Genomic DNA, 14,820 nt, shown 5'->3' with positions numbered 1-14,820 from the left:
CGTGGTTGTTATACACTGATGTCTGAATTTGCTGTGGAAAATCTTCTTTTAGGCATTGCAGCCCAGTGTAGAAGAGCTCTGAGAAGATTTTTGTACTGAAAATCTTAAGGGGATAATAAAGTCATCAGTATGAAAACCCTGTAATTTTATGTATTACTTGGAATTTCAGCTTCTTAGCTTCCCTGAGTACAGAGCATGGTATTGAATACGATCCTAGAAAAGGGCTTGTTTACAGAATGAATTCTTGCTGCACTGGAAACACCCTTTCTCAGGCAAGTAGTTATGTCAGCTTGCTCAGTTGATCCTGTAGAAATGAGTCAATTAGACTTGAGGTGGAAAAAGTACCTTGATACCCCTACCCCCTTTCTTCAAATTTCTGAGTTGTTAATTAGGGATTGGCATTGTTACTGGTGTGGGAAGGGAGTTGATTAGAAGAAGCTTTTAGGAGGTATCTACTGCTGTCATAAGTCAATTTTCTTTCCTCTTGTTATGACAAAGCTGCAGCACCTGTTTTCTTGCATTTTTAATTAGTGAAGTTAAGCTAAATATGCATTTGTTTCCCCCACCAAGTAACAGTTTCTTTGTGGTCTAGCCATCCCTTCTATACAATTGGTGTGGTTCTATCAAGCTCTTAGTGGCCAATGTTGAGGGAAGTTCCATGCTGGACCATCCAGGACCACTCTTGCACCACCTGAGCTGGGGCCAAGCCTCCTTCCAGCTGCAGCCCCACACTCACCCAGGCAGACCAGGTTTCCCATGGCACAGTGTCACATGTGTCAATCCTTAAAATAATTTTCTCTTGGTGCAATAGCTAAATAACAGCTGGAGCTGGGTGCCTCTGAGGCCCTGAACAAAGGAAACCCTGGCCTTTTATACCCTCTCAGTCTAAGAGCAGGAAGGTCTGGGGGCTGTCACTGCAGTCTCTGAGTGTCTGGTCACCTCCTTGTGTCACAAGTCCCTGTGCCATTTTGTTATCTAAATCGTTGGTCCTCTGTCTCCTCACTGCTAATCCTGCAAAACCAACCTATCCTGGCAGCTCACAGCAGTCCATGGAACTGAAGAAGAGCAAGGCCATAAAAAGTCTCTTTTGGATAAATTAACCATCTATATATCTTACACACTTGGAGAAAATGTTTACTGTTGCTACCACTTGTGTATATTATTAGAAATACTCTGTTTGAATTGCTTCGTATAATTAATTTTCTAAACATATTTTTGTCCTCAGTGGTGATTCTAAACTCTGGGTTGTTTGTTGATTTGTTTGGGTTTTTGGGGGTTTTTGTTCAGTTGCAGAACTGGAGATCCATTTTACTACAATTCAGTTCAGAGAAGAGTAGTTAAAGAGTTATTGTCAATAAAGCAGATTAAAGCCTTTGGTAAAATTGGATAACAACCATGAAGGGATTACTGTTCATGACTTATAACAAAGGAAAGTATTATCTGAAGCAGACCATGGAATGGACAGACTAAAAGAGGACCTGATATGAAAGGAGTAAATTAAATGTAGAGCAAAAGACAATTTTTTTGGAAGTGCATGCAGTCAGTTTTCAGAAATTGCTGCACTTGAGATTTGATTTGATCACTGGTGGACATAAACTCAGCTCCTGAGGAGAAGAACATCCGTACATATGCACACATCATGTGGGATTTTGTTTGTGTTTTTCTACAAGCACTGGCTGAGCATGTTACAAATTTCCATGAAAGATGTAAGCATAAAAGAAAAACCCAGAACAGAGATATATTAACCACACTTTGCTTTCAGACAGAAAAAATATACAGCAAAACCTGTAAGTTATACAGCAAGTTACAGCTTGGTTGCAAATCTGAAGACTGTGACTGTAAGAGTTTTGGAATACAAGTGCTTTGTCCTCTTCAATAAAACAGTACTAATGCTGTCCTGATTTCAAGACAGTGAATCATGGTTGCTTGGACTGATGGCAGATAGATGCTGTGTTCAGTCAGCTTGAGAAACAACTAATTTATAGTGGAGAGGACCAGTGTTACACAAAGTGCTAAAACATCTGCCTTTGGGTGTAACAGGGATATAATGGGAGAGCAATAATAAATAAAGTGTGGTTTGAGGGATGAGAAATTCGACAATTTATATTCTTCCACTTAGTCATCCCACTAAGGCAATTCTGGAAAGGAACTGCACCCCACCTTTGTATGTCAGTGGTCAGGAAGGAGTTCTGTGGCAGCTGACACCAGCACCTCTCCTGTTGCATTCCTGTTGCAGTTGTGCTTTAGAGAACTTTGATCTTGCCTAGCATAGAGATTACAGGGCAGAATGTGACACAAGTTTACATATTGGGAAATGCAATTTCTCTGTGATTAAATTACTAATCATTAAACTGGCATTTCTTCTGCTTGGCCCTCACTTGCTGTTGAAGTGCAGTTGTTCTGGGAGGTTGTATCAAGGTCTTTTTAACACAAGATCATCAGTAGTGATGCCTCAGGTTTTAGCTTTTATATTTTTCAGATGCTGTACTGCTTTAGTGTGTAGTTCTGAGCTTCATATTAAGGGATAGTAAGCTTTCTTCACAGAGTAGGGAGACAAAACAATTCCTCCTCTAGCTGGGGATCAAGGACAACCAATCCAAATGTCGGGCCCAGGAGCATAAACAATGGCAGAATGAAGAGAGAAAAACAAGAAGGATGGGACTTCATAACCTAAAGCTATCATTGGACAATTAACTCCAATATGTTAATGGACCAGAACTTATAAAAGTGAGAGACCCTGTGACCAGTCATGCATGACTGGAAACATACTTGGGGTTTTTCCCTTAGTGTAATATTTGGTGGGCATTTTTTGTGTGCCTTGTTAGAAGATGTCTTGTGAATGAGGCTTGTACTAGGGCAAGGATTTGGAATTTTTTCCCCACTTTTGATGTACTTCTGTGCTGGAAGCAATTTGATGCAAGTGGCTCTTATTTGAAGAGCTGTGAGTGACTTGCAAAAGAAACCTGTAGGGAGAAAAATCTAATGACCTGGGTTTAAAGCGGTGTTAATTGATTTTTAACTTCAGAATTCCAGGTGTGTAATAGTTGCTGTAGAATGTATAGCCACTTTTTCCATAAAAATTGAATCAAGTACTTAATATTTAGCTGTTTACAGTAGGAATGTAAAAGTAGAAGCATTCTTACTTCCTTTATAGCAAAATGTAACCTAGAAAAAGCTTGAGTGAAGTCTCAGGCATCTCATTTATTTTATAATAATGTTATTTTATTATTTTTTTATAATAAGTTTTTTAAATAATAATGTTTTCAGTATAGAAATGAAGTGTTTGTTCCATCTGTGTATGAAGCCTTTGGCCAATATTCAGACCACATTTCATGGACCTTTCTAAATGCTCTGGGCAAAAATAGTTTCTTAATAAAAGCCAAGTCTACCTAGGTTTGTATCTCCAGAATTAGGTCTCTAACCAAATCTTGTGTAATGTAACCTGTCTCATTATGCATTAATTACAATGCACCCCTTTATTTCTATTCTTCTTACCTGCTATAGAGAAATCTCTCCTCTTCTTCCCATCCCCTTTTTTGGTGGTTTGTTTTGTAATGAATATCATGTAGCTTTTGGTTAAAAACAAGGCCATATTTCATGTAATTTTGTGGTGTGAAAAGATTAATTGGTGTGTGCCACTTTCTTACAAGAGAGTAAGTGATTTAGTGATTCTGGTGGAAGATCAAAGTGGCATCAGGTTGGTTTCCATATCAACAAACTGATAAATCACGAGGACAGGAGCTGCACTGAAAATGTACTGAACCCCTAGATGATGTGAGTTAATTGAATTTTAAAAAAAGCCTAAGGAATGATGTAAGTGTAAGTAAGCCTGATTTACATAGCAGACAATAGGATGAAAACTATGAAAAAAGAATTAGCAGGGTGCTGAAGTGTGATATGGAGGGTAGGATTCAGCATGGCTTGGCAGAACATTGAAGTTCTGTAGGGTTTCTTGGAGGAGTCAGGAATCAAGAACATAAAAATCATCCTGTTGGTAGCTGTGTACTGATAGAGGGGCTGAATAACAAGGGGATATTTTACTGATTAAAGTCTTGGAATGATAAAAAAGAAAGCTCACAGTGGAGAAGTTGCAAAAAGATCTCATGATACTGAACATGTTCCCCAATTTCAGTTGATGGTAGACAGGTCATATCTCTGATAGTTTTTTGACCTAATTTTCTCTTGTTCCTGGCTGTGCCATCCTGCCCATCCCTGTTTTAGCACAGGTACCCTCTGATGTTAAGGTAGACTGCAGCTGGATTGATGGGATTCAACTTCGAGTAAACATCCATTAAATCAGTGAGTAAAGTTGAGTGAGTGGTCATGGTTAAAAACTGTTCTCATTGTAAGATGACTCTGCATTGAGGATTGCTGGGATGGTTATAACAGAATGTTCTGTTTGCTGGGTGTAGGTGATGTTTCTGTGGAGTAGCTGGAATGGAGGAGTTCATCGCTCCAAGCCTTGCACAGCAGTGGGGTATGCCTAGATTGTTGTTTCTGAGAAACAACCCAGAATGCCAAATGGCAGATTTTTATCTCTTGCCCTCATTCGCTGAGCAACACAACTGGCAAGGAGAAGTTCAGGGGCTTCAATTCTAAAAGTTCTAGGGCTTCAGTTTAAGATACAAGTACAGGGAAAAATCTTTCTGCCCTTCCTGCTTTCAGGATGTGTAGCAAGATATGGAGAACAATTCTCCCAGTTTTTTTATTGAAGTATAAGAAGCAAGTTTGGTTTTGACTGAGCTGAAAAAGCAAGCTGACTTGTCTAGTAGCAGCTGACTTGTCTAGTTTTAACCCAAAGCTCTTTGAAATTACAGAATTCTAAATCCTCATTTACCAATTAAATATGTGCAATGCAAATGTTTATCATTTTAGTGCAAGTCCCTGTAAAGAAACAGATTTTTTTCATTGTATGAAGAAGGTAAATTTTACCTGAGAAATATGAAGAACTGTGATCCTACCATTTTCTCACTGCTTTCCCCCACTTGTAGTTTTAATGTAGCCTAATATTCTTTTGTCTTTTACAATTTTGTTCAGTTCACAGGTGCATAGAGATCTGCACCTTTTGGTAGGTTCTTGAAGAACTATTTGGAAGGTGCCTTTCTGTGTATGTGGGCTCCTCCTGGGCAATGCTGGAGTCTCTGAGACTCCTCGGCCCTGCAGAGTTACCCAGCACATGTTCCTGGCCCAGCTTCTCTCCTGGCCTCTTGAGAGACTCTGTCACAGTTGTTGCTTTGTGGTATTTTTTTTGTGTGCTTGTTTTTTTTGAATGTCTGCCAGCTATTTTTCTTTCCTCTATTTTCCTGTTATATTTGAGGAACCAAGGTAGGTTGGAAGGCAGGGAGTTTTCTTCTCTTATTTTGTCCATCTCCTTTTACATTAATAATGCTTTGTTTTTCTGTTGGCTTACCTGCTATGTGAACTTGGCAGGGTATGGTGTATAATATCTGGAGAGGCTCCTGTGCAAGGGGCTGGCTGGAGTCTTCCAAAGCACATTTAGATCTTGCTTCTGTCTTGAGGTCAGCAAGGGTCTAGGGATGGTGTTAATTGGTAGCAGAGAGAGGAAATTGTATCCCTCTCTATTTTTTTGGCATAAACTGGGAAAATTGTTGTTTCAAATACTGTTTTTCAAATGCTGCTTAGTTTTGACAAGCTTTATTTCCTGCTTGCTCTAGGAGAAACCAAGAAATGGCTTTTGTTTCCTAACTGTGGAAGGCATGTCATTAGACCTTTTGTGTCAGGAGATAGCAAAGGTTAATTTACAAGTTCAAGGAGCAGGAGACCTTTCCACCTGCTCAAACAATTAAAATTCTGCCTTTGTGAGCATTCAGGAAAAAAAATAGCTGCTTCTTGGTTTGTTAATGAATATCTTTCTCTTTTTTCCTGTGGATTGTGGCCAAAAGGACAACCATATGCATGGGGTTCTGCAGTGCATCAGTTTGGTTTGACAGCTAAGTCAAACCTTACTTCCTACAGACCCTCAGAAATGTGTAGGTGAAAATGAAAAACAATCTCTCTCATCTGTTTGTTAGATTGCCCAGCATTTTCTTTAAATTGAAATACCTGAAAACAGAGGCCATAGTAACTAACTTGAACCCTGAGTTTTTTCTTTTTGATCATGAAATGAGAATATAATGTAGTTTTATGCTTCTATGTTGATTTCTTATGAAAGACTTTCAGTGGCTTTTCTAAAGCATTATTTTCAGGGTTTATGAATGCCATCTACGAAATCTCATTCTAGTTTTATACTTCATTCTTGATACTGAACTAGAGACAAAGCATCACCTTTTTGATCTCTTCATCACAGCTTTTCTTAATTCCAAAAGTGGAATGTTTGCATTTATCCCTTATTTTAGAAATGGATTCCAAGAAAAGGGAAGGTCTGGTGATGATTTTATTTCTCCTGCTAGATAAGGTCTGAGTAGAGGAGTTAAACCAGCTCCTAAGTAGAAATCCTCACATTGCCATTCTGGTTTACAGATGGCTTTTGCCTGATGTCCTAGGATAAATGCAGACATTTGCATTAAAGTGCTATCATCAGATCAGCATCCTCATCTTGAGGGAACCAGTATAGAGTATACTGGGCAAAATATTTGTATGCCTTACAAAATATAAGTCCCAGTAGAACTTTTCCTGGTATCTGTAGTAGACTTACACATGGAATTTTACTCATGGGTTTCTCCCACGTGTCAGTCAAGCCTTTTAGCATCCCTGCCAAGTGAGCTGCAGAGGCTGCAGTAATTTATCCACAACGATCCCTGTTCCTGCACAGGTTCCTGCTGTGTGAGCGGTGATGCCATATTGAGGTGTCCCTGTAACAGGTCACTGTGTTCCAGGCACTGCACAGAGACCCCTGTCTAGCTTTGATGGTCTGGGCTGTGGAATTCAGTAGCTGAGATCCAAGCACCTGTGGGGTTGTGCTCATCCTCCACCCTCCCCAAGGTGCAAGGGATGGGGATGGAGGGTCAGGGTGGGGACAGTGGCAGAGGCACAGCTGGGCCCTCTGATGCTTGTTCATCAAACATTTTCAGCACATCTGGGTTGTTCAGTCATTTACTAGACACACTGATGCCTTGCAGAAAAGTGAAATAAAAAAACCCTTGGTTTTCAGTTTAAGAAATCTTGACTTGATTTTGTCCAGTGTGCATAGCAGTGCTTAAGGCAGGTGCTTCAGAGCCAGCCATACCTGCCTGAAATGGGAAACTGCAGCTCTGTTAGGAGTCCTTTGGCTTCTGAACCCAAAACAAGGGTAAAAAGTACAAGGTTCACTGTGTTAGGTTGTTAATAGTTCCCTGCTTAATTCACATCCATTCCTCACAGAGCTGCTCTTAGTATGTGCAAGAGTAGGGTAGAGGCAGCCAAAAGGCTGCAGATGGGTAATTTACACAGAAAATTATGTTGACTGCACTGAATATTAACATAAGATATTATTGTAAAGCAGTTCTGAAAATTGCATTCAACTAATGTAGTCAATCAACTAATATACTTATTTAGAGAGACAAGCTATTGTAAAAGAGCATAGTTCTCAGCTAGCTAAAAACATATTTTCTCTCATGTTTATCTTGATTGTATCCCCAAAGGATATTTCTTCCTTTCTTTTATGAAGAATTATTTCCATATTTAATTTCTATGTACATTTTTTGCTTTTCCTGGAGGACTGAAAATATTTTCTGACTTTTGCAGTTGGTTGAGAAACTTGTTATTAAAACCTTCCTGTCATACTTATTTGAAAATCCATTTTCTGTGTTGTTCATTACTGCTGTGTGTTTCTGGATTGCAGTTTTCCTCCCTTTGTGAACTTGCCTCAGAAAGAGTCTCCATTCAGCTACCTGGAGGGTCGCTTGATTCAAATGTCTTTTTATAAACTCCTGAACATTTCTTCTCAAGTCAAGAGCTATTTTCATTAACCAAACATACTTACTGTGCATAGTTTTCCTGAACTGCTCCAGTGCCTCGTGTTTAACTGTGTATTTATTGGTTACAGCAGTGCCAGTCCTGTTGGTGCTGGAGCAGGCTGTGTTTCACAGGGTCCACTGCAGAGCTGATGAGCTCCACGGGGGCTGCTGCAAGCTCTGAAGTTTGGCAGCTCCCTGGAGAGCTCAGAAGTTCTTAGGGCCCTGAACCAAGCATAATTGCAGAGTTGGGGCCTTCACTGTGAAGGACCTCACCAAATAATTAGCTGCCCTAATTAAGCAGCTGAGTAACACTCAGGAAAGTGAACGTTTGTGGATCGGAAAGTTGCAAAGCTGATGGGTGCTGGAAATAAATTTCTCTCCTTCTCTGCTTACTGTCAGAAATCACTGCTAAATTACAACATGAAATGTTGGCATTGGTAGTCTGTGAGCTTCCTCCTCTGGATGGGGGATATTCTGCCATCAGAGTGCCTAGACTTTATGGGCTTTTTGGAAAAAAGCTCTGTTACTTATTAGATTTGTTCATCAAGCAGAATGCACTGTGACATACTGTTTCACCCTTTTGTTTGCTTGGGTTTTTGTTTTCGTATGGCAAAACCCTCTATTTGAGGCAATCAAAACTGAAGTTACAACTATACAGTGCAAAGGGGCCTTTTAGAAGGAAGTTTTATTGCCTGGATTCATCTTATGCACCAGAATTCAAAAAGAAAAAGTGCTAGATTTTAAGAGGCATAGAAAACAGTTTGTAGGGAAAAACTCTTTCTGTATTTGTTCGTAATTTTTAACGATGGGATAAACTTTAAGATAAACCAATATTTTTGGTCACAGTCAAACAAAACACCAACTAATATTTTTTAATTTAAATCTAAGAACTTTCCTCTCTTCGATAAGTGTATATCAAAGACTTGATGTTCCTTAACTCTTTGGAAGGCGGGATGATGTAATACTGAAAGTTACAAGCACATATGAAAAGAAATACACTTTATTATTGTTGTTTTTCTTTTGCTTTTAGATTTTGTAACAGCCCACAACCATTTCTAGACTCTGCAGGTAAAATTAAAATCTAGATTCCTGGATTTTAATTTTATTGCAATGTATAATTAGATGATTTAGCACAAGAGATTTAATACTTTGCTCTATCCTATGGGCTTGGGTGGTGGCTTTATTTTTTTTTAAATTGAAGTATAACTAAATGTGTTTGAAGAGGATGGGGAAGAGGGAGAATGGCCCTTACCTTGTCTGCATGGCTGTCATCAGCTGGAGCATGGCTGGTTCAGAGACTTTTTTTAATGAAGACATTAAAACCCACAGGCTTTCAGGCAAGGTGGAGGAAAACAAACCTGATAGTGAAAAAACCCAAACTGTTGAAGAAAGTGCACAGAGGTCACTGGAGCTGATTGGAAATATTACTGAATCTTAAAGCCAGTTCTCTGTGTGTGTGTGTGTGTGTCTTCCTCTTGACAAATGCAATAGGGCTGGTTTTGTGATGTCTGGGAAGCCTTTACTTTCTTACCAAACTACCTTTACCTGTTTTTCCTTGAGTAATTGCAGTGTGCATGAGAGGTGAGAGTGAGACAGGGAAGAATATGAGGCTGTACAGCAATTAATGAGCTGTTTCAGCCAAAAAAATCTGTCCAACAGGCTGGTCAGAGCCTTGGACCCTATTAACCTTGATTTGGAAGTCTAAGACTTGACAGCTGGGGCAAAGCAGGGCTGTCTTAAAGAAGTTAAAAGTAAATCTCTCTTTTTCTCTTTCTCATATGCTCTCTGGTGAAATGCTGCCTGATTTTTTTTGAACATTTCTTTTTTCAAGTGTGATTTCTTATTGCACAGCTTGACCCAGTGCCTTGCTACTGTGCTACCTATCTGAAAATTATTTGGGGTTTGTTCTTCTTCCTGATGAAAAACCAATTTATCTGAGGCCCTTGTTTATGTCTACAGAAATCTCCCATGTTCTCTTCAGATATTTTTGTGCTCTGTGTTAAGATAAACATGTTACTCCATGAAGAATGACTCACTTGGGATCAAATAGGACAATATTTGTGTTAATCAGCTGCATTTCTATAGTCCACAGATTTTGCTGCACATTAAAACAACCATGCTGTAAACATGAATTAAGGGGGAAGATATGACATGGAATTTCCTGACTTTGTAAAATAAGAAGAATAAGAATAAGAAAAAATCTTTGCCAAGAATAACTTCATCTGCAAGTGTTTCTTAAATGTGTTGCACATTTGTTTTTCTTTAGAGGATGGGTAGCTAGGCCTCTTTGCATGTGGCTACCATACACTGACCTGTTGTGGTTGTGTGATGATCTGAGTTTGATTAAGGGGCTTCAGGTCTTTCCTAATCTGGATTGTTTTGACTGAGCCAGGCTTTGGAGCACAGATACAAGCAGGTAATGCTGGCAGATGTCATGAGGTTATGAGAAGCAATTTAGGACAGTAGTCTCTTCCAGCTGCAACAACAAAACAGAGCAAGCACCATGGACACACTTTGGCTGATCTGTTTATATTCTATGTTACTTCAGTTTAGTTATGCATTCGTCTACAACCTGCAAAAGTAAATCCATTTTCTACCACCTGCAGAAAAAGACAAATATTCTTACCCCTGCTAGTCTCCAGCCAAAACAAAGTGATTTCCCTTGCTTTGCCTCAATCTTAAATGCAACTGAGTAGCTTCCCTCTCCCCACTACTTGTTAAATAATGTTTAAAAATTGATGCATGTGACATGTTTTAATAAAACTTCCTTGTCCAGTCTTAAAAGATTTGATAGAGTGTTTTTCTCAGTTACTGGATGCAAGCTGTGCTTCTAAACATGTTAACTTAGCTGCTTGTCTCAGAATTTCTCTGGAAATTAAAGGGCATGAATTGATGTTCCTTCAAAACCACTTCACTGCATCACATGCAACTCTGTCTGCTATAATTCTGCGCACCTTCTTCTGTGCCCCCCCTAAATTCTGACACATATTAGAGAAGCTGTTGTACTTTTATGACAATTTGTAATATCTGCATTTGCTGTTTAATGATGAATTTTGAGATGGTTGTCAAGATCTGTTGGATATCTCCAACTTTCTCAGTTGACCCAAGGAAAGAAAGAAACATATGGAAGTACAACCTGATACAATACTGTGGGATTGTCTTAAGTTGTTTTTCTTCAGCTTTTTGTAAAGTAACTTTGCTTTGTTTCCTAGACTATGTGCCCCTTACCCAATAGAGCAGAGCTCCACAGACATTGTCTTTGCAGAACAGAGAGTACCTTTATTGAAAGGTGTAGATTTATACATGATTGCTTTCTTTTTTTGTCTCTTTGCAGGTTCATGTACTGGACAGACTGGGGAGAAGCACCAAAGATAGAACGAGCTGGGATGGACGGTTCAAGCCGCTCCATCATCGTTAACACAGATATATATTGGCCAAACGGACTGACACTGGATTATGAGGAACAAAAGCTCTACTGGGCAGATGCTAAACTGAATTTCATCCACAAATCAAATCTGGATGGAAGTCATAGGTAAGAAGTTTTTGGTTTATGGGTGTAACGTGGGGATTTTCTTAGAAGATGCTGCCTAAGCAATATTGTAATCTCTGTTGCAGCAAATTGTCACGTTAGCACTCACAACATTTTAAGTAAACCAGTGCTGTCAGAAACTTTTTTCCTTCACCATCCTTACCTTTCCAGCACTGTGAAGTGGAATGTGTCCTTCTCTTCAGGGTATCCTGTAACTCTCCCAAAGACTTTTCTCAGAACCAGTTCCATTAAAAAATCTTCAAATCTTATTCTTAATAGTGTAAGACTATACAGCAAAACTGTCTTTTTTCAGTGTGTTCTGTGCAGTGTTGCTGTGGTATTCAGAAATGCAGAAGATGATACGAGAAAATATATAATCATATATTAATATTTCAGCTTCATTAATCCTAGGGGCTGGGAAATTAGTGGAAAACAGTCCTTAAAGAAGAACTATGTTAAAATGAGTTTTTCTTGAACAGATTTATAGCAATCAAGTGATTCTTTTTGATCCAATCATGGCTACTTCTTAATTAGGATATAACTGGTACTTTGTGTATATGTGTTCATCTCTAATTTGGGTGATGACTCTCTTCATTAGATGAGTTTGACGAGTACTGCTTGCACACGCAAATAAATCACAGCTTCTGCCCAAGGTATCATATAGAAAGATGACTTTTTTGTGGGGTTATTCTTTGCAAATTTTTGTGATGTTTCAGCTAGTTTAGATGGGCGTGAAATATCCTTTCTTATGCTCTTTGTTCTGGCCTCTTAGGGACTTGCCCACCTTTCACCACAAATGTTAATTTGACATAAAGAAATTAATTCTATTGATAAGATCATTTTTTGTGTGGACTGGCAAGTAGGACCACAGGCAACATGTATGAAACATGCCCACTGTCTTCTTGTGACATTTATTTTGAACTCCACACTGTCTTTGTAATGCTGGTTTGAAAGGTTACATCACTTTTCTCCTAAGTTCTGCCTTTTAAGTGATCACAAGTTCATGCAGTTCATGGAAAGTACCTGGAGCTGGATGCAGTTTTAAATTTGTGTCTTTGAATATAAGCATTATGACTAGCTTGGTTAATACAAAACATAGATTGTGGATATCTGTTTTGAAGTAGTCCTTTATTTGCTGTTTGTTTCATGAGAAAGAAAACTTACTACCAAAAAGAGAGAAATATTTTATAGAGATTCTTTCAAAAAAGAAGATTGTCACATAAGTTTTCAAGTAATGGAGAGCAAAGGATAGAAATTATCATATACAGTAGAAATTTGAGTATTTTTAATTTTATCTGGTGTCTCCAGCATTTCTTGTTCCAGAGCTACTTCAGTGTTTCCTGCTGGCAGTTCGCTTTTTCAATCTTGTTTTGCTACTGACTTCTTTGCAGTTTCTTTGTTGCTGGTGATCTGCTGCACAGTGGTGTTAATATACTTAGGTTTGGCATTCTGTTTTTATTTTCATGGTGTTTATTCCCTGGTCTGCCATGGATGAACCTGGGGGATGAGGTTGAGGAGGTGCTGAATTTTCTTGGCGCAAGGGGCTGACCAGCCTTGTCTGCGCATACACAGCTGTGTCCAACAGCTGCCTCATGGCATAGAACTGGAATTACCTGAGTCCCAGCAGTTATTTCATTCCACACTAAATTCTCTGGAATTGCTTAAGCCTCTAATAAAGACCTGTATAGACAAGTAATTTAGATTTTTAGATCTACTAATTCTTTCTTATGCAGCCATAAAACCCAAAGCAATCCAATGCTTTAGGTTAAGTTTCTTTTTCAAATTCATACATTTCAGTATCAGGAATATGCCGTGGCAGTATGCTAATATATTACTATTTGAGGGGCAGAAAGAGAGGTCATTCCTAGAAAGGAAAGCACATTTGACTTCCCTTAAGCACTCAGAGGCACAAACCAATTCTAACAGCACCTGTTTTTCCCTAGGCATGTGAGAAAGTTCTGAAGATTCAAAAAGCGGTCAACATCTGTATTTGAGGCATTTTGGTTTCATTTTTTATTCTTCGCAGTTATATCATACGGGAGGAAAAAAAGAACTGCAGAAGTCAGGCTGTTCTACAGTGGGATTTTATGGGGATTTTTTTCTGCTGTGACCTCTCAGCCTCTGCCTGTATTAAGAAAAAAGATCTTCTGGGGCTGTCCAAAGTGTTGGGTTTTTTGTTTGTTTGTTTGGTTGGTTTTTTTTTTTTTGGTGTAGAGACTGTCTTTTGGCTCCAACAAATTCAGCTTTTCCAATGTGATATTTTACAGCTGTAATTCGTATTTTATCTCTTAATTATTTTGTTCATCTTTTTCACTGACTGATTCACCAACACTAGGAAAGGAAACACAGTTTCTAATTCTGCAGCCAAAGCAAAAGCCTTTTAGATTTTCCTTTTCTATGGGAAAAAAATCACGCCACCGAACCACCCAAAATCCACAAAGCCTTTAGTCTTTTTTCCTAGCCATCTCCAACCCCTCAAAAAAAACCCCACCAACAAATAACTCTACCTACAGTTATCCACCACCAGCTCTTAAGGGGGCTATCAGTTAGGGGTTTTTCCTTAAGATTCAAGTGTGGAGGAGAACAAGATCATTACCAAGTGCCTAATCTAACTTAAACCAGACTCTAGTTTATTTAGAAACTGCCAGTTCTGGTGATTTTTTTTCCTTGATATTTAGACCATTTTTCTAAATTGCTGCTTTATATTTATACTTAATTGGTTTGAGTTTTTTTTGTTTCTAAATTTCTCTTGATCAGAACAGATTATTTTATCCTTGCAAAGTGTTAGTAGTTTTTCTGATGCCTTATCTAATGTCAGCATGTCTGGGAAAATATATGCTTCTGGAAGTTGGCCCTATTGAAATTAAAAAGGCAAACGGGTTATTGAAAGACATATATCTTCATAAAAATTGGGTCTTGTAGATCTGGATAGTTTTGGTAACTTAGAAAAGGAAGCAGATGAGTAAAGAGGTGATCTGTCAAATTTTTTACTGTTGCATGACAGGAGGTGGGAAAGAGTCTGTAGCAGGTAAGCTATTGTAAAAGCTTCATGTAAAGTAGGATGGCATAAGTTTTAATTGCTTTGGGAGAAAAATTTGGCAGGAAGTAACATTCTTGTATAAAAAAAAAATCAAACAGTTCAGAGAACACTGATTTTGTGGTTTGGAAAATGAAAAAATGCAGTGTAAATATGAAAATATTTTAATTGGTGTCACAGACAGTATTAAAATATTGAAGTTCAGATCTCAGAGATTTAAAATTTGGAAGGAGTTCTCTCCAGAAATTCGTGATGTATTTCTAAATCTATAAGAAATCTGAAACTTCTTTGTTCTTTTATTCTTATATTCTGAATATTAGCTCGGTACACCTGACACTATGCAAGAATTAAAACTTTTA

General features: G+C 38.5%; 1 protein-coding gene across 2 annotated transcripts in view; it reads left to right on the top strand.

Moving 5' to 3' along the window:
- The window catches only part of LRP6 (LDL receptor related protein 6), a 116,484-nt gene that overhangs the window by 36,531 nt on the left and 65,133 nt on the right, over positions 1-14,820 (top strand). For both annotated transcript variants that reach the window (XM_030960786.1, XM_030960785.1), the window contains exon 3: positions 11,230-11,427. In XM_030960786.1, the coding sequence (XP_030816646.1) occupies positions 11,230-11,427 (198 nt within the window). The remainder of the gene's footprint in view (positions 1-11,229; positions 11,428-14,820) is intronic.

This window comes from Camarhynchus parvulus, chromosome 1A (assembly GCF_901933205.1).
Source record: "Camarhynchus parvulus chromosome 1A, STF_HiC, whole genome shotgun sequence".
NCBI lineage: Eukaryota > Metazoa > Chordata > Aves > Passeriformes > Thraupidae > Camarhynchus > Camarhynchus parvulus.
The sequence above is the reverse complement of the archived record's forward strand: the minus strand, read 5'-3'. Positions and strand labels throughout refer to the sequence as shown.